At 31.9% G+C, this 23,284-nt stretch overlaps 4 protein-coding genes across 12 annotated transcripts; 1 reads left to right on the forward strand and 3 right to left on the reverse strand.

Moving 5' to 3' along the window:
• The first annotated feature begins 307 nt into the window (after window positions 1-307).
• Window positions 308-8,863, forward strand: LOC128876402 (serine/arginine repetitive matrix protein 1-like). Of its 8 annotated transcripts, XR_008457030.1 has the most exons (10): window positions 309-572; window positions 1,167-1,394; window positions 2,869-3,004; window positions 3,109-5,101; window positions 5,968-6,026; window positions 6,203-6,271; window positions 6,482-6,600; window positions 7,422-7,512; window positions 7,597-7,691; window positions 8,478-8,863. XR_008457030.1 is itself a non-coding variant. In XM_054122749.1 (8 exons), the coding sequence occupies exons 1-8, from the start codon at window positions 486-488 to the stop codon at window positions 8,511-8,513; spliced, it is 2,727 nt and encodes a 908-aa protein (XP_053978724.1). In that variant the 5' UTR covers window positions 308-485; the 3' UTR covers window positions 8,514-8,863. The 8 variants fall into 8 exon arrangements, 4 of the variants coding, with proteins under 4 accessions (XP_053978724.1, XP_053978732.1, XP_053978747.1 ...); XR_008457028.1 differs by having other exon boundaries at window positions 7,422-8,371; XR_008457021.1 differs by having other exon boundaries at window positions 7,422-7,691.
• Window positions 8,864-9,047: 184 nt separating this feature from the next.
• Window positions 9,048-17,913, reverse strand: LOC128877462 (adenylosuccinate synthetase). Its single transcript, XM_054124791.1, has 6 exons — window positions 17,623-17,913; window positions 12,569-12,671; window positions 10,468-10,831; window positions 9,905-10,297; window positions 9,556-9,812; window positions 9,048-9,386 (listed from the first exon to the last, which is right to left on the reverse strand). Exons 1-6 carry the CDS (start codon window positions 17,899-17,901, stop codon window positions 9,337-9,339), a joined length of 1,446 nt encoding a protein of 481 aa, XP_053980766.1. The 5' UTR covers window positions 17,902-17,913; the 3' UTR covers window positions 9,048-9,336.
• A 391-nt stretch (window positions 17,914-18,304) lies between these two features.
• LOC128877917 (uncharacterized) lies at window positions 18,305-21,978 on the reverse strand. Of its 2 annotated transcripts, XM_054125703.1 has the most exons (4): window positions 21,542-21,978; window positions 19,092-20,559; window positions 18,571-18,681; window positions 18,305-18,492 (listed from the first exon to the last, which is right to left on the reverse strand). In XM_054125703.1, exons 2-3 carry the CDS (start codon window positions 20,358-20,360, stop codon window positions 18,616-18,618), a joined length of 1,335 nt encoding a protein of 444 aa, XP_053981678.1. In that variant the 5' UTR covers window positions 20,361-20,559; window positions 21,542-21,978; the 3' UTR covers window positions 18,305-18,492; window positions 18,571-18,615. The 2 variants fall into 2 exon arrangements, with proteins under 2 accessions (XP_053981678.1, XP_053981592.1); XM_054125617.1 differs by having other exon boundaries at window positions 18,305-18,681.
• A 37-nt stretch (window positions 21,979-22,015) lies between these two features.
• LOC128878110 (NADH dehydrogenase [ubiquinone] 1 alpha subcomplex subunit 13) lies at window positions 22,016-23,102 on the reverse strand. The gene is made up of 3 exons (XM_054126055.1): window positions 22,829-23,102; window positions 22,535-22,685; window positions 22,016-22,311 (listed from the first exon to the last, which is right to left on the reverse strand). The coding sequence occupies exons 1-3, from the start codon at window positions 22,926-22,928 to the stop codon at window positions 22,104-22,106; spliced, it is 459 nt and encodes a 152-aa protein (XP_053982030.1). The 5' UTR covers window positions 22,929-23,102; the 3' UTR covers window positions 22,016-22,103.
• Between the last annotated feature and the right edge of the window lie 182 nt (window positions 23,103-23,284).

Genomic DNA, 23,284 nt, shown 5'->3' on the forward strand with positions numbered 1-23,284 from the left:
AAGAATACTCTGTGATGGAATCAACTATTTGAACGACGGAACGAAATAGAATTGATCTAATTTGATTTCATTTCCTTCCGTTTTTGATATGAAAGAAGCAAGAAACAATTCACTTGAAATTACGATTTTTATACGCCAATCGTGAGTCGCGAGGAATAGATGCTAGGGGAAATACTTTACTATGCTAGTTCCCTCTATATTTCCCTATGGAGTACCCCAGATCACACAGAAACCATTAAGAATAAAGCAATATGGTTGCACATCTTAAATGACGTTATGAGCGAAGCCTTCAATTTTAAGGGCGCCTACGCCATTTTTATTTATATGTGGTGGGGGGTAACAAAGTCTGCAGTATTACTCGTAGAATTTACAATTATCAAAAACTTAATCAAAAGAAACGCTTATTCTTGCAATGTAGTAGTCATATAAATTATAATTATCCTTAAGGTAAATCATAGCTTCTCGGAAACAGTATAAAGTTATTAATGCTATTGCTGGATCTTCGTGTTGTTAGTGATAACTATAAGTTTTTCTACAATTGTAACTCGGATAAAATGGATTATCGTCAAAAGGTAAGCATATATATGATATACCAGTTAATAAACCTTATATAAACATTTTATTTCTATGTGATTAACGCAGACCTGTGCAGATATATATGTATCCCATATATATATATATATACATATATATGCTATACATACATGTATATATAAGTATATGTATGTATGTACATATGTATTAATTATATATGTATATATATACATGCTAATTATGCTTATAATGTATTATTTATAAAATTTATTTCAAAGTAATCAAAAAATTAATAATTAATTATTTTTTTGATATTCAAATATATGACTTAGCCATTGAAATTGTTTATATGCATATATTAACTATTGTCAAAGTATTATTGAAATAAACAAATTGTGAAGGAATAAATGGTATAATTTTTTGTATGTATTTATGAAATTGGGAAATGTGTTACCTTTGAAAAGATCTTGATTTTATTTTGATATCTCTTATAGTAACATCCAAATTTATTGACATTGTTTCTTATAAAAATTTATTAAACAATTTATGAAATAAAACTTTCATTAATGGTAATAGATGTTATATTTAAATTGATTTAGTCATCTTTCATTTTTATCATTTTTCTTTTATAGCAAAGTACAAAGAATGATGACGAGGATGATGAAGATTTAGAGGCATTGCGATTAGCAGCTCTTCAGTCCTTAAGAGCAAAAGCCACTATACATTACAAAAAGCAGACTACACTACAATTACAGAAGGTAATACCAGAAGTTACTCAAACATCTTGTCTACCATATAAAAGACAGCAATCTTCAAGAAGAGGATATTTCCCTAATCAATTACAACAGCGGCAGAATGGAGTAAGTTTTTAGTAATGTCATATATTTAAATTTTGTTGTAACACCTTATTTGATAGTATACATTTTTAACTCTTAAATGATGTTGTGGAAACAGTTATATAAATGGCATTATGTGTCCAATGAACTTACAGTTTTTTAAAGGGAAATAAAAAATTTGCCAATCATTGCAAGAATCTATTCCTTACTGAAAATCTAAAATCTTTTTCACTGAAGTGGAGAAAATAGTGCGAAGTAGATATGGTTTTTGTTTTTGGTTTAAAAATGTTCAGATGGAACCATTGGACCCAACAATATCACATGAGGGTTAATGTTGTATAATAAGTTTCTATACAATATTATTTATTTATAAATGTTTTTCATAGAACATTGCCAAATGTTTATGATTTATACCTTTGTAACAGACTAAATACATTAAAATATGTAGGTTTGACCATATGAAATGTTACAAGTTTTTTTCTTGGAAAATATTAGAAACAGCAACAAAAATAGTATATACTAAAAGGTAAAACGCTGATAATTTCTACACTTTCCCTTATATAAAGTTGTCACGACTTCGAATAACCGTTTAAAGAGAAAGCAACATTTAGTTAAATGTTTTCTACATTTTATACAATTAAAGAAATGCGATGAAAAATATTTTTCAAGAAAAAAATCTGAATGCTCGTAAAACGAGTGAAAAGAATATCAAAATCTATATATTGTAAGTCATCTTTTTTTTTATTCTTGTAAATTCTTTTACCAGTATTACTTTTGATGTATGAGCGATATAAATTGTTGTTTTCGTATGTTCTGTTGTGGTAGGGGTAACAGCTATTACTTAATGTTTTATATAACTCTATAAATAAAATCCAGTGATGTTATATCTTGTGACCAAGGAAACTGCAAAACTAGTTCATACCTCAATTTATGTTCAATTCTTACAAATATGCTGAAATATTGCAATAAACTTATTTTTCCCTAATGAGACATTGCTTAAAAAGTGTCTGTTATTAGAAAAAAATATTTCTAATAGTTTACAAAGATGAACAAATAACGTCGCGATGGGTAAGCGTTCAGGCCATTCTGAACTAAATTGGTCACTGATTTTCCTCAAACTAGAGCATGTTATAATCTGTATGATAATAGGTTTTATGTTATTATTTGTCTGTTTTTTGGATAATTTTGGAGTACCATTTCAGATTTTGATAAAATATTGATATGTTGTAGTTTCCAGCGATATTTGAACGCGTGTCAAGGGATTTTTCGAAATTTTGAAAGTGATTGATTTTATAACTGTTTAAAGTTGTGTATTATCATTTTCCGAAAAATTATAACTATTGAAATAGTAAACGAATACAAATGAGATTTTGAGAGGTAGCAGTGAATACATAGGAGTAGCAAATGAAAATAATTTCAATTTAACTTTTTAGTAAATGCTTAAAAAGTAGAAAAATCGTTATTAAAATACTGTAACTGTACATGTTTTTATTTACAGAATGTATATTATCAGAGTCCACGTAATCCAAACTTAATAGCAATAGTTCCTGTAGATGAACATTCTCTGCTTCAGCAAACCGATTTAGCTTGCTCCGTAGATAAAATTGGTCCACGTGTTCAATCGCATTCTACGGGTACGTAGCATATTTTATATATATTATAAAGATGTAACGGTTTTCTTGATATTTGTCCTATCCTACTTGACTTTGAAGAAATTGTATAAAAATAATATTTTTAGACATATCAAAGTTTCATCGCTCTAAAGACAACGGCAGTGGCTCGGACGATGAAGATAACCAAGATAATAGGCACACGATCACGGAAATAGAAACAATTAAAAAGGATGATGTGAACGTTAAAACATCGTGTACGACAGTTGATAGCAGAAAAGAGGCTGCAGGAAAGTTGGAAAAAGCTGACGAAGATCATCAAGAGGACATTAACGATGACGACGATGATATACTTCTCATGGCTGATCTCGAAGAGGAAGATAGTTTAGAGCGCTTAATGGATGAAATGGAAAGAGAGATGAATGTTGACAAACCGTCAGATCTAAAAGAGAAGAAAGGTAATAAGAAGGGAAGCAAAGAATCGATGAAAAAAGATGATGTAGGCAGGAATATAAATAAAAAAAACAGAGTAGAAGACTGTAATAGTAAAAAAGATTGTTATAATTCAGCTTCAATGGTAACACTTTTAAAAAACGAAAGACGGTCAATGTCTCCTTACACTAGCCGAATTTCACAAAAACGTAGGTCGTTATCACCCAGATCGCGTTCAAGAAAGAAATCACCTAGAAGATCTCCTAGAAGATCACCTATCAGGCAGTCAAAGAAATTTCAACGAGAAATAACGAGGTATAGATCACCTCGAAAATCCCCATTACGATATTCCCCGCGTTCACGGTCACCAAAACTATCGCCACGATCTAGATCACCACGATCATCACCACGTAGATCACCCAACAGATCTCCGATGAGAAGATCGCCTATTAAGAAATCATCTCCAAGAGGGAAATCACCAAGACTTTCGCCGCATTCCAGATCTCCTAGACCAATACGTTCACCAAAAACCTCGTTGACTAGATCTCCAAGATTAACACGATCGCATTCTCCGAAATTCTCGCCGCTTAGATTATCTCCACAGTGTAAATCACCTTTAAGATCAAGATCATCCAAATTATCTCCAAGACGAATATCACCCTCTAGCAGGACATCGCCGAAATCGAAATCTCCAGCACAGTCTCCTCGAAGAGTATTCTCACGTTTGTTGTCACCGAAAGTATCACCGCGAAGAGTGTCACCGCGGTCTAGATCACCTAGACTATCACCGCATAGATCACCCTGGTCGTCTCCGAGAAATTCTCCCCGTATTTCTCCTAGAAGAAGAAGATCCCCGAAATGGTCGCCCAAAGAAGCATCTCGAAAGCATGGATTACGATCGGTTAGTCCAGATGAGCCAGATAGTCCGTTGTACGCGAAAGAATCTTCTCCGATACTTAAAGGCAGAATATCGCCACAGACAAATCGTATAAAAATGAAACAAAAAGAAGACAGTTTTGAGAAAATTGATGTGACAGAAAAGGAGACTTCTGATACGATTAATGATTCCGTGTTAGAAGCCAGGCGAAAGAAATTTGAATCTACGAGGCCTATAGATCCTATAAATGCGAATAAGAAAATTAAATTAAATAAACAAGAAAATACGAATAAGAAGGTGGAATCTTCGGAAGGCGGAGAACTTCAATTAGGGAATATGCGTAAGGGCAACAAAGTTACCGAAGAATATGTTATCGAGGAATCAGATTTGTGTTTAGATACTCAATACGAGTTCGAAGAATTTGAAGAAACTACGGAAGAGATTACTTCTCCGATTGCTATTACAAGTTCTGTTAATTCGTGCATCGATTTAGAATCGCAAAAAGTGGAGAAGGAGAGGTCTTCGAAAAAAAATAAAGAACGTGATAAAGAATTGTATCAAGTAAGAAAATTGAAAAATGAACTTCCCCTCTCTGAACGCATTGGGAAAGAAAAGAAGTGTAAAAAACGTAAAGATGTTGTTTCGGATGGACCGAGCGAAGATATGGATGTCGTTTTTGAAGATATAGCAGTTGATGGAGAAAGTGACTTAAGAACCGAACTCAGTAGAAGACGAGCTGAAAGGCTAAATAGGACAGTGCCAATTCAGTCTGCAAGATTAGTGCAGTCTGCTTTCAAAGGTGTTGTTAACGAGTGAGTATTATTGTATTTCTTTTTGTAGAAATAGGTACATTATAGTGTTTTTTTTTTCAGATTTTACTAATACATATAAGGTATATCACTTAGCATTAGAATGTAAACTTTCAAATGTCATCTAAATATTCTATTATATAAATAACATACGTTCAACTTTATACTTTTATTGGAAAATTTATAAATAGGACGTTTGATAATACTGAAATAATATTAGAACACATCGAATGAGTTGCACCCAAACTTTTCATATCTTGAACGATATTGTATGAAATTGTAGTAATAGGTTGTATCGACGGTTGTAGTGATGATGTTCGAATTTAAGCATTTTCTACAATAAATTTAAATCACTGCCTTCAGTGACTTTGGATGACTTTGTGTAGTACCATTTGTAGTGTTCCATTTAGAAACACACTGATGACCTTGAAATCTCATTAAACAAAAGGACTTGAAAAAAATTGTGTTCTCCATTACAAATTCCCCTCGACAAATTTTTTCATAGGACTATAAATAACAGAAACATACAAGGTGGATAAAGTTATTTTCTCAATGTTTATAAATATAAACAAAAAAATTGGATGGGCTATCATTTGTTCAGCGCTATATAACTTCCTGTTTATTTCCTGTTACTGTCTGATATATAAATAGCATATCAGGAGTAACTTTTAACTAGTTATGTTTCAAAAATAAAATCTCAGATTGTAAAATAATGCAAAACTTTACAATTTGGCTTTGCATGTTTACACTCTCTAATCACTGTAAAATACTCTGTATAATTAATTAAGTACACAATGTGTACTTTTTTTTATTATTAAAAAAATTATTATTTTTTTTTTTAAATAAACTTGTAATTTCTATTTTTTCAGAGTTGTGAAGAGTAATGCAAAGGTGAATCAGAGACATTTAGTGAAAGCAGATGAAAAATGTAAGTAATATACATACATACACATACGTTAGCTAACTACACTAAAGTACCGCCTTTATATACATACACATCGATTCTTTCATTTAGTGTAATTTCGAAATTGCATCGGTTGGCAAAATATCTATTATGACGATGAACACTGTTTTATACGTTCATTTCATAGATTTTTTTTACAGCTAATCAAAAAGAAGTGCGAAGGGTTACTGTCCTTCGTCGTTCAATTCCTGAGTTACATGATTCGGAAGGTTTGTACAACGTATCTATATTATTGATATATTGTTATAGTAAAAGTTGTTGAGTTTTCCTATATTTAAAAATAGCAACGATAATAAGAAATTCACGTTTTGCTTATTTGCGACATCACCACAGTTTTCCTATTTAATGCTGTTGATTTATTTATACTACGATATTATTTGAAATTTAATATAATAGAAATAATTCCTATTTGATTGCAGATGAAAGTACTTTGGATACCAAGGTGCCTGTGCGTTTTAGACTTGGTCTCAATAAACAAGTGCAAGATACCAGAGAGTCTAAAGTTTCACGAAAAACATCCAAACGGCAGGGTCGCAAGGTAAAGCACAAAGTCAATTTGACTCTAACAAATATTGAACATATTCTATAGTATTAAAGTTATACCTTATCGGGTGCACATAATAAAAATATTTGAATTCTTTTAGAAAAATATTATTTATGAATAATTTTGGCATTGTAATATTTTAAGTGTCTAGAATTGTAATTTATCAACAATTTTTTATTTTTGTTTAATTATTTGCATTTAATAATTTATATATCACGAACAACTGTCGATATCTCTAATATTTAGAAATGTAACAGAATAGTAAATTAAATAAATGTACATACTTTATATTTAAAATATTAAATTTATACCGAAACTTTTTTGACACGTACTAAATGAAGAATGTATAAGTGAGCAGAATATATTATGATTAATATCGTAATTAATTTTAAAAGGAATTTCCCTGTTATTTTGATCATTTTCAAAACAAAGAATAATTATAAGTTAATATTTAATCAACGGGTCTTTCTATCGTCACCATTGCATTATCTAACGCAAACAAAATTTGACGATAACGAACTGCGTGATTTCTAATCATTATTAAATTATTTGCTCAACATTAGACAGGTTGTCAATATCAACTACAAATTTACAAAATTATCTTTACAGATAAATTGATACATTTAATTAGGTGAAATATTGACAAAACGAGCCTTTATAATTTGAGGAGATTTGTAACTAAATATATTATTAAATATAAGAAAATTAATGTTCCGAGTCTTGTCTTCCAATAAAGTATTTACTATTTTATAATACACGTAGGATATATATTTGATTTTTTAAACGTATTAGATTTGTTTGTTTGTGCACTGTAGTAATGTGAGTGATAGACGGCTTGCTCCGGTGAGCGGTCTTTTCTAACGGAACCAGACTTAATGGGGATCTTCTGGCTTAGACTACAAAGAGGTGCTTATTTCATGAATGTTCTCCTCGCACATTATTGTTAATAGATTTTTCAAACGTTGAACGTTTATTTAAACATATTTCAAGAAAACATAATAGAGGGATCATGCCGTTTCTGGGATATTGAATATGAGTAACGAACGTAACATGCAAGAGTACCAAGTTTACGCCTATAACCAGTGGTAAGCTGGAGCCGATTTAGTGGCGGATTTAGCGTGGTGGGTGTACCTGGCGGTAATATTTCCAGCGATCCTGAAGAAAAAGAAAGAATACGTGTTTGGGTATCTTCGACGTGATATAAACAAAGAATACTGAAGTATACAATTTGCAACACTTTGGAATACTCTAAACCACAAATGACGAATAGGATTTGACCAGCGTGTCAAATTAAACAAAAGCTGCCAGTATCTGCATTGATACATAGGAATATATGTAGTATTTATTAAATATAAAAAAAGTGGTACAAAATGAAACTAAATATAAGGATATATGTAACTTTTTAACGTGTCATTTGAAATTTCTCGTGTGTCGCCTACTTGCTATCTCTAATATTAAACTCTAGTTATGATATATTTTATATAAGTATGTACTTATTGATTATGTATCATGTGACGTTCCGAATAGTTACATCGATATGTGCGTCATGTTTCAGTATAAAACGAACGAGGAAGAGAATTAAGTATTATTATTTAATAAATGTTTAAATTTTAGTAATGTAATCATTTTCATAATCAGTTTCTTTTAAACAAAAAGAAAGAAGATAATTAGCCACGAAAAATTGAAGTATCTCGATCAGTGATTTTTTCGAGTTAGGGATCCCTGATGGCTACCAGGTCCAACACCCGCTAAACTCGTCACTGAGGTAGTTCTCATGAATCAGTTGTTAAAAGTTTATGCAAAAACAAATTTAATATAAATGGTTTTCGTGACTATGTAGCAAAATTATATTCGTTCAAAAAATGTTTCAGTTCCAGAAAGAATTAGGAAAGCAAAGCAAATTATAAATACAATCGCAATAAGTTGTGTAGAAGCAGAGAGAATATTTTTGTTGATGAATATTATGTGTAATAATAAAAGGGCGAGTCTAACAATTAAATATCGCAAGGTTCATGATCATTAATCTGTTAGGCCAGCCGTTAAATCCCTGGAACCCAGAACTGTATGCTAACTCATGGATAAGAAATCATCGATCTGCTATGGATACTAGAATTCGTACAATAAAACCCAAGATTTATTGTAAAAATCAAGAGACCATTTGGAAGTCAATGCCAAATTTGTATAAATTTTGAATGTGTACAGTGTATCTATTTTTTAATAAAATAAACTGTTATTATTAAAGAATGAGTTGATACGATTTTCGCAACTCCTTACTGCCTATACCCTCATCGATCCAAAGATTAGGAATTGTAAATATAATCGTCTACCGTCCCGATTGTTAATATAAAAAGAATGTTGGCTCGGGCAAACGTAATAGATGGTATGGATATTATACTGTTGAAGCCAAGTATTAGAGGATTGAAAATTAAGTAAAACAGTTTTCAAATAAATACATTTTAATTAACATGTCTTATTTTACATTCAAACAGCGGATAACATGATTGACATGAATTATCCAATAATACGGAGAATCTCGAAAAATGAGATTTGTATTCATCGGTTCTTGAATACTACTAAAGTTTGAAAGCTTAATGCTATGATTTTCATTGTCATGTACTTCCTGTGCGCTTGTTTCATGAATTGCATCAATAAATCAAATTTGTTCAAAAGAGTAGCGAACTGAATGGACAAATGAACATATTTCCATTGTAGTAATTGATAAGTGTAACGTCAAAGTGTAATTACACTTTCACGTCCTGCTCCCACTCCAATCCATTTAACTGAAACGAATAATTTTATAGAAACATTCGTCGAATTATCTTCATTTAATTCTTAAATATTTGAAATATTAGACAATCATAGAAATAAAATTTGATATTCTGCCATGAGAATATAGCATATATACGTGCATGAAGCAAAATTTGTAAATAATACATAATAAAATATTACCTGGAATATTAAGGTGGTCTTCTATTAGTTTGATATATGTCCTAGCATTTGCTGGCAATTTTTCTAAAGAACGTACACCTTCTGTTGTTGACTGCCAACCATCAATGGTTTCATAAATTACCTCTACTTTTGCTAAATCAGAAGTACTGCTTGGAAAATAATCAATTTCTTTTCCATTCAGCCGATATCCCACTCCAACTTGAATTTTTGGAAGGGTGTCTAGAATATCTAATTTCGTCAGGCATATCGATGTATATCTAAAGTGAACAAAAAAATTAAAAACTCAAGATTAGTAGCTGATTTAAATGTAGATAGTCTGTAGATTTTTAATTTATAAAATATTTCTTACCCGTTCACCATTGCTGTGAATTTTAGAAGGATTAAATCCAGCCAACCGCAACGTCTTGTTCTACCTGTGGTAACTCCATATTCGTGGCCCCTTTTTTGTAAAAGATCACCTGTCGCATCTAACAGTTCAGTAGGAAATGGCCCATCTCCGACTCTTGTAGTATATGCTTTAACGACTCCAATAACTTCTCCAATATAAGATGGTGGAAGTCCAAGACCCGTACAAACTCCGCCTATACTGCAATTAGAGCTGGTAACATAGGGATATGTTCCAAAATCTATATCTAGCATTGCAGCGTTTGCGCCTTCGACTAAAACTTTCTTTCCCTCGCGTAATGCTTGATGTAAATACTGAACTGTTTCTTTGACTAACGGTCGTATTCTTTCCGCATATCTGAAAACAACAGAAACATATTGTTTCGGTTAAATAACAGCCTCTGATTTGTAACACATTTCTTTTAATAATTTATTTATGTGTTAAGGACATTTCTAGGTTCTTAAAATATAATTAGAATTTCTAATTTTCTAAATTTCATTCAAAGTAGAAATTATAGATATACGCACTCTTTATATCGTTCAAGTTCTGCTTTCACATCAACTTGAAGTGCAGGAAACATTTTTTGATACGACGTCACCAGCATGTCAAACTTCTGTGAGAATTTATCAAAGTTTCCAAGGAGATCGCCAATTCGAAGACCATTTCTAGCAGCTTTGCTTGAATATGTTGGACCAATTCCTTTCTTGGTAGTGCCAAGAGATTGGTTACCCTTTTCTAATTCTTGAAGACTATCAACTTGTTGATGAAAATCAAAAACCATGTGTGCACGATCAGAAATTACCAATCGTTCTTGCCAATTTTTCAAGCCTTTTGCTTCATTGCTTTCTAATTCTTCGAAGAGGCCCGGCAGGTGTATTACGACTCCGTTTCCTGCAAAAATATTCATAATGAAAGTAGCGTTTCTCCATAGTAGAAATTCCACAATTGTGATACACACATAATTCGAAATACACATTAACCAATGATCGTAAAATGAAGTATACAATAGTGTATAGAACTAGCAAAACATGATAATTTTTATGTCTCTTTTATATCGTACTGCAAGCAGCAGGCATTATGCGTTATATACGACTTGGAAAAAAAGAAATCGTCGATAGTCTGAATAGCCTAATGTCTTAAGACAATACCCTACGAGCGATCGAGCATATGAGCCAACTATTTTTTTTTCTTCTACATAAATATACAAATGTTATCATTCCAATAAGCGTATAAGTTGAGTCACCAGAAACAGAACACCTGAATATCTTCCTTGGATTTGAAGATACAGATGAAACATACAGAACGCAATTTAAATGGTTCTAAAAGATGAACATGACGAATATTATTTTTTCTCCTCAGGAACATTTCTTTAAAGTTATATACTAAGGTCATTAATATCTCCTATCGTTGTTAAAATGAATAAAAGACGGTTACTATAGAAAGTCGTCTATGCAACGATGTGTGATCTTGTTAATCTTGCTGTAAACATAAACAACGTTCTATAGTAACACGTTAGTTTAGTGGGCGGATGGAATATTTGAATCTGACGGCACATTAGTGTGACCGATTCAAAAGTGACGTCAAAACCAGTGCAGCCAGTCAAAGTTTGTAGAACGTTCTAGCGGCCTCGGGATCTAAATTTATGGAGCAGAGAGCGTAAATGCGGGTGGATAGTCACGGACGTTCCTAGAAGGGTATCACATGTTTAGTCACGATGGAGTTAAAGAACAGAAGACGGCTGAGGAAACCCAGGCTTCGTATGTAGCAACTGTCCTTGTAACGAAGTTGCGGCAACGAACCTGGGCCAAATTTCAATTTGCGCGTTGAGCATGAACGAGTCGTACAAGTCACTAGCGATGGGTACGATACTAGTATCATAAAAATGTTAAAAGTGGAAGATTATTAAAGTAAGAATGATGTTATAAAATCAATGATATAGATAGCAAAGTTCTGAAATAAGTTTCTATGTTTAACCATTTTAGGTGTACGCAACCCTTTAATAATAATCCTTTCAGAGCTGTGCCATGTTATATTTACATGTGTCTGCCTCAGCCGTGCGTACTTATGTATGTATATACTTTTTCAATTCACATTTCGGTGTGCTGATCCTACCGCCATACAAATTTCGAGTTACACTTATTTTTAGATCGATTTAGATCTAAAATCTTAGAATTGTAGTTATTTTTAGATTCGATTGACGTACATGTACGATACACGATGCTCGTTTAACAGGTCTCACTTAACCCATTTGCATCGTTAGCGCATATATGCGCGCAATTTACTTGGAAATTGACTTGAAATAAAATATTGGTCAAAGTAAAATATTGAGCGCGCGCTACTCGGGCGCTGTGATTGGTCGGTGGTTTTTCCCCATTGTGGTTTAGAATCGTCTCAGCTACACACACACCACCACTCCCCCCCCCCTCATCCCGCCGGCGGCGGCGGCGGCGCCGTTCCGGTTCTTACACTAATTCTAGGACACCCTGTATATAATGTCTTTTCTTTGATCACTTTTATTTGTATGCTATGTATAACGAGTAAAAAATTCAACTACAAAATCCTATATACCTTTGTCCTTGGTTGCTACCGAAATTTTATTGTAAACCGTCATGATCGAAAAATAATTACCTATCAGCGATGTGCATCTAGAATTGATTATTCCACTGGGCAGAAGATGGAAGTGAAACTCCGCACCGTCTACTACTACAGTATGCCCGGCATTGCTTCCTCCCTGAAAAATTAAAATCTTTCTTTTTCTCCTGCGTACACAATTTTCCTTTAACCAATTCTTATTGGATTGGTTGCGTCATATGTTTCAATGTTTCATCTTGCTTGTTGGATACGAATAAGAGAGACTGCCTAATATTAAATAAATATCAAGTGTTTATCAAAATATGAAATCGAAGATCGATAACCAAAGTGCGATCTGAAATGATTTACCTATATAGTTGAATGTAAAATATTTTTTACGATGAATTTCAGATTTTCATTTCTGTTTTATGTAAAAAAAAGAAAAAAAAATGCGCATACTCGCATATCACACTCAGCAAATTTCTTTTCTGCAATTATACTGATGGCAAAAACAAAAATTGTTCGATTGTTTCAGAAATACGATTGCAAAGCAATATTATCATATATCACGACTCGACTGAAAACTCGTTCCTTGGACAAGACCGTGATTAGATATAGTGTAATTTATTTGGTGTAAAAAATTAAGTTATTTTAGTTTAAGCAGAAATATTTAATCGTCATTCTGTTATTATACAGGGTGTTTCGTTTAATTTGGAATGGTTAAATATCTCAAAAAAAGAAGCTTTCATAAAAGTTATTTGGTTCAAATGGATAAATTATATGGTGTAAATACTTTTGTAGCGAGTAAAATAGTGAGGGAGATTTGAAAAATAAATGAAGTTTTTTGAATGAAACCTTATACATATATCTTTATCCATAATATAATGGTATTTGTTTAGATAAATTCATCGACCTATAATACATCGTCATTTAATGGAATACAACACTTTAAATTGGAGTTTGAACTCGAGTCATTAAGAAGTTACGAGTAATTAACAGTTACGACTACTGAATAACACAAATAATCAAGACGAATCTAATTAACTTATCAATCATTAATAGCGAAATAACAAGCATTGTTTGGATGGAAACCTATTGTTTCCATTAAAGATCATTTTTTATATTCGCATTATATGTATATTGTATTATTTTCACATAGAAACTCATCAAGACTCACAAAATGATCCGATACAAGATGGTATTCAGACTATTTTATCAACACGTATAATCTTTGTAAAAAAAATACGTTTAGAAGCACGTATGTATACGGAGAGATAAGATTGGAAGTGGTAAGCTTATAAAATTATAAATCGTTTGACAAATGAAGAATGTAACTGTAGGAAAGCTTACGGAGATATATGTAGAAAACCTTGAGGTGGATTGCACATACGTGATTTTTTTTACAATCACCACACTTTATGTGATTAAAATCCGACTACGTAGAATTGTAAGATTTTGTTAAAAATGTAGATAAAGGAATTTTTTAAAATTCATGATTAGACCCTGGATGTTTATGCAAATTTATATTTTTATGTACAGAGGTGAAGAACAGAAATGTAATATAAAGTATGTTTTGTCTTTTTAATGTTGTAACGTTTATTTGATTTTTTATATTTTATATATTTATAGTGACGAACTAGAATACTTTTTCGTAAATCATTTAAAATATCAACATTATTTCTTGCGTTATAATATATATGTAGCAGAATTTTTACACGGATAGGCATAGAAATATCCATATATTTCAACAATTGTTGTACAGTTTTTCTTTTTTTGTTCTATATAATATAAGAGGAGTACGACGATAAGAACATTTTATGGCGCCAGTTCAAGTAAGAAACACGCGAGATACGTTGTCTAAATTTTTCTAACTTCCTATCTTGACTCATTATGTGCCGAAGACAACGAATGCACCGACAAGGAAACACCGCAACTGTCGTCCATAATTTTCCAAATATGAAATTCTTCAATGAACCATTCTACCAGATAAATATATCAAAAATGTTGATTTACCTTGAAATAAATGAATTTAATAAAATAACTATATTTAAATAAATAGTACCCATTTTGCTTTACTTTTCGATTTACATGATTTCTTTTTTAGACACATCTACCGTTTTAACCGGGGAATAGGTGTGCTCTTCTATATTCTGATATTCTGATTTTTAGAGAAATATTCAACATCTTCGAGAGTGTACTATTGACTATTGAACGAACGCCGCGACGATAGTACGATATGCAGTTATCGCTGCGCATTGCTCGTGATTATTGCCTTGCAAATGCCATGAAATATCAAACTTAAACCGATGTCACGGTACCGATTGGAACGTCGTGACAATGCGACTTTTAGTTTTCGCGATGGCAAATGTCGTAATACGGAGCTACGACAATAACAAACGTGACTTAATGTCACATGAACACGCAACTTTACTGCCACGGTCGAGGGCTCAGATTTTTGGCAACATTCAATGAAAATAGTAATGGGATCGAACGTACCGCACGATAACTCTTTGTTCTTATAAGTTTTATTATTCTTCTTAGGCGTTAAATTGAATTATATGCGTCAAACCATTCGGCCCAAACTACGAATTTATCTCGTAATATATATGCTATGAACCAAAACGCGCTACTACGAGTGTGATTCATTGTTGTCTATCTCATAAATAGACAATTTTGAATTACATTCCTTTATTCATTCGCACACTACTCTCTACATGCTCAGCCGTTTTCTTCTTTTTGTAGCATACTTTACAGATCACGTAATTATTTTTTAAGTATATTGTAACACCTTCCCATGTAGCAATTAGCTCTGTTCTCCCTCCCTACTCAATGCTAAATAAAAATGTAAAAGTTAAGATTTACATACACGTCGAATATATGTATACATATATGTATAGTATATCAGTTCTGAGAAGTTGTGGGGAGATAGCCACGTGTTTCCTAGACTGTGAATTTTCAGGTGTCTTAGACAGGATTTATTGTATTTGTTGGACCTAGTTGAGTCTAGTAAATATAGATTGTCCTATAACAGTATGCACCGTTTACACGTTTCATATATTAAATAGATGTATGTAGATGTAGACTTATGCTAGTCACTGTAGTAGTCTTAAAAAAAAGTTCGGGGCGTTATCGTAATCTCATGGGGGAAAACTGAGTATTAACCCATTTGTTGTAACCCCAGAGTTTATTTGTATATTAACGATGCTTCCAGGTATAGTAATCGAAATTAAAAGAAAAATCGATTCGTTTTTACGAAACATAAGAAAAAATAACTGTGAAATTTTAACACAAAGCTTCAAAATTAAAGTTACACACTTTACACGTAATTATGTAGTTTACCAATTGCTAAGCCTAATAGAATAATTCCCAAGGACGTGAACACGGAGGCGCAAAAACCACTCTTACGTTCCTAACGTGTAAATCAAATAAAACAGTGTAGTGGGAAAACTGGTTTCACTGGATTTAGTACACATTGGAGATTTGATCGAAAAACTGATTTAATGGATTATTTTGATAGAGCTATTTATTTTCTTAAATATTCTTTTATACGTTAAAATATTCATTTTATGCTGGCTGCATACTTGATGAAATATACAAGTGCTATTATTATTATCATCATCACAGCTAACTTTGCAAATTTGATATAACTACAGCCAACAACTGCTGTACAATTCTGAGACCCCTGATACGACTCTATACGATTCTGGGATCCTCTATATGACTACTTTCAAAGGCTATTAAAATATATAGTAAAAGCAGAAATGCTCTATGTAGTAGAAAAGTAGACATAAACACAAACTGATATTTAACATTTACTCAATAATAAATAATGTAATAACGATATTCCCATATATTATAAATTTTCTATTAAATTACCACATACTCTTGGCTTTTGTTTAATTATGATATCACGACAGTAAATACCTCCAACAAGATCTCTTTAAAAATATGTTGTATACTGTAGTATTTGCTCGATAGAAACATTTTTATTTTCCATTCTCTTATATCATCAAACACATTGAATATATTTCAGGTTCCAATGTTTGGTGACTTATCCTTCGTGTGCAACCTTATTTAGAATTATAATTCATTCATAACGAAATATACGCTACAATTTAAATGTAACTAAATAATATCAATTTTACTGCAAAATTAATCTATGTGAATGTAAATGTAAATAAAATTATGTTTACATATGGACTTTTCTAAGCCCTTAAAATAGATACTACTTACATTCTTTGGATATTTGCAGAGTTTATTTATAAACTAAACTATACCTCTCCATGCACATGGTATAAACTCTCTTACCTTTGAAAAATGTTTGATTGTGCTTATGAAATCTAATACCATTATACATTTAGTAAGCAAATATACATATTGATGTAAAAATTTATTAAAACTTGAATCTTCAAGAGACTTTAAAGAAACAAAACTGAGCTTATTCAAAATTAGTTATAAATTTAGATTTAAAGAGATACGATATGAATATTTTCAAGAATGTTACACGTAATAATATATATCAGGTTGATTGACATTACTGATACTAAACGAAATATGTAGGTTCTGATACAATTACATTCAATGTGCTACCTCGTATTACAAGCTTTTAAATGATATGATAAAAAAATATATGAACATATACGCATAGATAGATATACATTGAAATAAAAAGAAGGAAAACAACAAAAATTCTATGATAATAAAAACGACAAACAGGAAAATTAGCGTTAAAATAGCGTCATAAAATTAGACACATAGTTTTTGTAAAAAAGAAAAGGAATACACGATAAAAGTAAGTCATTAATAAAATAATGAAAATACGACGTTTCGATTCACACGTACAAATTAAAATATGAAAATAGATGATGTTCGAATAATCACGTGACAAAGAGAAAAGGAAAGAGAGAGAAAAGAAAAGAGTGGAAATGCTTGAACAATTTGCAAAAGGATGACAAAGAAACAAGTGAAAATGTGTTAGCAGGTTTAAAATAAAGGAAGGATGGTGTCTCGACTACCGAACAGAAGAGATTATTCGTAATTAAAAAGGAGTAGACAGACGTAGGTTTCTATGAAAAAAAGGCGGACGAGAATGAAAAAGATGGCGGACTCACCTGACACCTGCAGACGACGTCAGCATCCGTCGCAAGCATATCCACGACCTTGCCTTTACCTTCATCTCCCCATTGTGCTCCAAGAACGACAGTGACTTTGGCCGAAGCACCTGATAATCGTTGTTTTTTTCTCGGCGAAGCGAGGACGCCATCCCCATTTGCTTGTTGGACGGAACGCTGCATCTTCGAATACGAAAGAGTTCGTAAATTTTCGTGGAATCGAACGAACTGCGCGCGCGCGCATGCAAGTCGGAATTCACCGCGCGACTGCTCAAACATAGACTGTTCGAATGGCTCAACTATCATGCTTATATTTCTCGGTCGAACGAAAGGACATCTAGCAGAGAAACAGTAAACATTACGTAAACGGAAGATTAGAATCGTTCATTTGAATATCAGATGTTTTTTGCGAATATACTTCTTGCTACAAATGAGTTATGATTAATTATGGCATTATGCATAAATAAAATCCAATACATGATTAGAAATGTGGAATTGATAAAACAGAGTTAACACGGTCATATTATAGAAATATATAGCAGTAAATAAAAGCATACGCCCTTTTATTGACCCTTCATTGACAGAAGTGAATATAATTATTCAAACATCTGTTGGAAGATTTTTATTTTCAATGAGATAAAAATTCATAGTATATCGCTTCAAATGTAAAAAAAAATCAATATTACATAGTATTTCTTATAAATTAGAAGCTATATATAGCTACACACTTGTCATGCATAGTAATCTCGTAGATCATTTATGAACTCAAATTCGAAGAAAATTTACATGTTTATGCTTAATATTCTACAAATTTATTTTAAATGTTTTTACAATATATCAATATTTTAAAAAATTTTATTAATTCTAGACCTGCAAAAATGAAGTTTTGCGACTTATAACATATGAGTATATGAGAATTAATTGATGAAAATATTTGTTAGTACATACAAATTTGTTAACAATAGGTTGTATCCTATTATATACATATACTTTTTATTGTGTGTTAGCATGGAATTCACGTCGTTCCCTAGCACGTCGATTTTGGAACCAAATTTTTACCTGAAACAAGAAATCATTATTAGAAAAACACATTAAAAAATACATTGCAATAAAAATACAGTACCTGTACTCTAGTTTCAAGACAACACTACCGTTTTTATTTGTTACTTTCACAGTTTTCACTTACCGAATGTAAACATACTTTTTGCGCAAAATTATCTAAAAGTATGTTTATAATGTATAGGGAATTTTAGTTATTTTATTGATAGAAAAGTTGTAAAAGACAGGGTCACTTTATTAGTTTCGCGCAGCTTAAAAACTTCCAATAGTAATTTTACACTTTAGTAATACTGATAATAATTAGAACTTTCAAATTAAACGGAACTATTGTTTATGGAATGTTATCTAAAAACATTAGGTTTACTCTAACGTTAAAAGTGCAACGAAAACGTATAAAGTATCGTAAGTACCTTTTTAGGGGGTAGTTTTAAATTAAGAGAAATGTCCAGTACGTCATTTCTCGAAAGATAAGCACTGTTTCGAAATTTTTGTTCAAGAAAATCAATTTGAAAGGTTGAAAATGGAATTCGAGGCTGAAGACTCGCCTTTCTCTTATTTCTGCCAATTGTTGATTTTCGGTGAATTTTCGGAGGTCGGTATCTTGTAAATTGAAGCCATTCTAACTTTTTTAATTTTTGCATTACTTTCAATCCTTCCGTTTCATCTTCGAAAGATTCGACTAATTTTCTATTTTGATTATCGGATAATGAATCTTTGCTTTCCATTTCTTCCGACTTTCTACTTAAATTATCTTTCGTACATTTAGTTTGAATTCCCAACAGTTCGCTGCGATTTTCGTTTAAATTTAGATCGTTAATTTGACTATTATTAAACATTCCACTTTCATCTGTTTTTATTTGTCTTTTTCTATTTCTGTTCAACTTTCTTTGGCCTTTCTTCAAATTCCTCCCGGAATCTTTTTTCAGTTGATCGTTTATTTTAGCGTTCTTCCAATAATTGTTCTTATCGGTATCCCTGTAATTACATTCTTCAACTTGAAATTTGTTCGAATCTGTATTGCATTCTTCGCTAATTCTTTCGGCAGTGTTCGTCCCATTTGTCTCAATTAGATCGAAATTCTCTTGCGCACGCAATTCTGTTGTTACATCAATTTGCGTACTTCTCCCTACTCGAGGAATTGCAACATTTGGTTTTGCGTCGATTACATCGAAGGTCCTGCAGATACCGTTAAGAATATCAGACGTAAATTTCTTTTCACGACGAGTGTCTTGGAATTCTCCAAGTACCAGCGAATTCTTATAAGGCTTATGTTTATCAGGCTCTTTAGAATTTATAAACAGTTTGTCAATTAGTGATCCTCTGGGACTTTTTCTGAAATTTATTTCGCGTTTTCTTTTCATCTCGGACGCGGTATGTTTTTTCAAACTGACGTCACCACTTTCCCTTTCACAAAATTCATGAGTTTTCCTCGAGTCGATTTTTGTGCACATTTCTTCCTTGATAATTACAGACTTCTCCTCGATACATCCACAATTATTTTTCATACTAAACGCGCGTGTTTCTTCTACACTAATTTTCAAATTCGCTTCGAATCGTTTCCAATCATTTTCTTTCTTGAAATTTTCGTAATTTTCGGATCGAAATTTTTTTTCGAATCGATTACTTTGCTTAAAAACTAACGTGTCAGATAAAATACTTTCGATGCTGAAGTCTTTCATCTTCCTTAACGGTTTCACGTCGAAACTTTAACTGCGGTCGTTTAATGAACTCCTCTTTTATATATGGCCTCACCATACGACCCTAAATTTTGCCGACTTGTGGTTCTTTGAGGCTCAGTTTCGAATTAAACGCATAGTTGAGCATTCGATGCTATCTTGTCGAAGCAGTGTTGCGGTGTGCAGCGACTTTCAACCTTACCTTTTGTGATCAAATAAAATAGTACGTATTAAACCATACATAAATGTAGTTTTTCAAATGTTTAAAACAAAGTCATAATTCTTTTGTGATTTTGTATTTTTTTTAAATAATTCGAATTTTATTAAAAGTTTCCTTTCGTTGTTTCGTGTTGTTTCTCTTCATTAAATATTCTATTTTTTGTTCTCTATTTGAATCACATTTTATTATACTCGTTTTATGAGTAGCAATTAAACAAAAAAGTAGAATCATTACATCGGGTTCTCAACTGGAGGGGATGGTCGTTAAGCAATCAATAAGATTGGAGGTAGTAGTAATAGGCTGTGATGTGTACAGCTACTATTCATTGAATCGATTAACTTGATTATTACAGGAATTTAGATAACTTAAGCAACTACTGGATAGTTGCCAGTAGATAAAGGGTGGGGGTAACAACTCACAAAACAATTGCTACTCTACATAGAAACATGGAAGGATTTCTCATCGAACGCAGAATTAGGAATAGGAAAAATACGATTCCTTAGACTGACATTTTTTCTGAAATTACTAAATAATTGACAATATTTTTACTGCAATATTTAGTCAGAATAATTGGAATAGTGTACTAGGTACATGTACATGTATATCAATTGATTCAACTTTAGAGTTGATAATTTCGTACTAAAAAATACTCGATTCCGAGTATAAAAGTTGAGGATTAAGGGTTCGAGTTGATAAACACTGTTCAACTGGCACTCGAAACTATTGCATAATCCGAAACACATTATCTATAGGAATATCGATCGGTGTACGGTAATAACAATGTAATTGATACTGTTGTGGGGAGAGAAGAGTCGAGAGATGAGCGAAGGGAGTACAGCCCTTATACAGAGATTTCAATAGAGCAGATGGGACCCAGTGAAGGTTACGTAATTGGGAAACTATAGAGTATCGGGATTATCCGATAAATAGACCAAAGGGTAAACGTAAATATTTTGATATTTACATTGTAAGCGATGCTCGTAGATCTAGAAAATATTTGTGCTCGTAGATTAACATCTCTCAAACTATGTTTCGTTCAAAGTCGTCTTTAATAATTAAATAAACAAAATATATGAATTTTCCACATGTAACCAAAAATCTTTGGGATACACTGTTATAGACTAATCTTAGCTGATCCTTCAATGAAAAAATAATAAACAATGGATATATACCATGAATCGTCAGAATGTCGAAACAAATTTTAAAGGAATTATTCATTGCTTAGTGACTATTCCTTGCACTTCTCAACACCATGATTAATGCTTTCATGCAATAATCGAGGTTCTACTGCGTAATAGTGCGTAAAAGAGTTTGCCATGAAAATACAGCTGATGATTACAAAAACCATCATCTGACAGCCAAGTTTTAAAATAGTCGTGTTTTGGTCTTATGCAATTTCATATTAATAATATTACAATGAATAATAAAAAAACAACAGTTTAGTATACTTATAATAATCAAATTTTATTATTTATATTTTCTATATTCTATAATACACTATTGTATCAGTTTTGACAATGTAAATTCTAAAAGTAAAACTTTTGTACCATACGAATTTTATAATCGTTAGGATTAGAAAACACTGTAAGTTCGTCCAATGAAGGTTCAATGTATTCATCTTCTGGTATTGAATAATATATTGGTTCTCCAAAGAAAGTTCCTACTTCCCAATCAGGAACATTTTTCATTAGATCAGCTTCTTCCTCAATCATTCTCCGCATATGTTTCATTAATCTGTAAAAAGAAAACAACAATAAAAATACAAATACTCTCATACCAAAAACTATTCTAAATGAAAAAGAGTTTGAAATATGGAGAATGTTACATTAGAATGGAATTGCAAACATCTTTATTATGTTTTGTCTATGGATGCTTTTTCCTTGAATTAGACAAATAAATATTTGTTACCAATAGGCTTAAGTAAAAGCTGGAATGAAGTTGTATGAAACTTTCTTACACTCTGTCTCTTTCTGCTTCCAGCATTGGTTTTAGGGCTAAACGTGAGCTTCTCATTTCAATTTTATTTCTAGCCACACGTTTACGATTTAGATAATATAGATAAAATCCACTAAAGGTAGTAGCATAGAACAGTGCGATACCACTTTTACCTAAAATTTATTTTTCATTCATCGTTGGAAATTCTGAGCAAGTGTCATATAACTATTTATTTTTGGGTAATAAAGTACAGAAAAAGTGGATTATTTATATAATTATTAAACTAATGTACATGCATATCAATATATACATATACCTCCAATAACAGTACGCAAATTAATTCGTTCAATTTGATAAGGTGCGTATCCTCCCTTTGGAGGTAAATCCTGAAATCCCACTTTCGCTGTAGATGCCATACTGAATTACAATCCTATATGACTTTTTCAATTGCTTTCAATCACTAGCAACCGTAGAACTAAAGCATGAACAATCAAAAAATACTCAACGTTCACTATAAATGTCACGGGTAAGAGCCATAAATACGAGAAACGAACATGTTGTTCTCAATTTTGATTGGTTAACTTGCAGAATGAACAAATTTCAACCATGGACTAAATTATATAACTTCACCACAAAGTAGCGAAGAAAGATGCTCGGTACACATCTGAAGTTGATAGCTAGCAGTCATTTTATATACAGTCAGTGTAATAAGTATTCGTACAGAAACCATTTGTTTCAAATGGGTTGCTGTACGAATACTTATTACACTGAC

This window comes from Hylaeus volcanicus, chromosome 1 (assembly GCF_026283585.1).
Source record: "Hylaeus volcanicus isolate JK05 chromosome 1, UHH_iyHylVolc1.0_haploid, whole genome shotgun sequence".
NCBI classification, from domain to species: domain Eukaryota; kingdom Metazoa; phylum Arthropoda; class Insecta; order Hymenoptera; family Colletidae; genus Hylaeus; species Hylaeus volcanicus.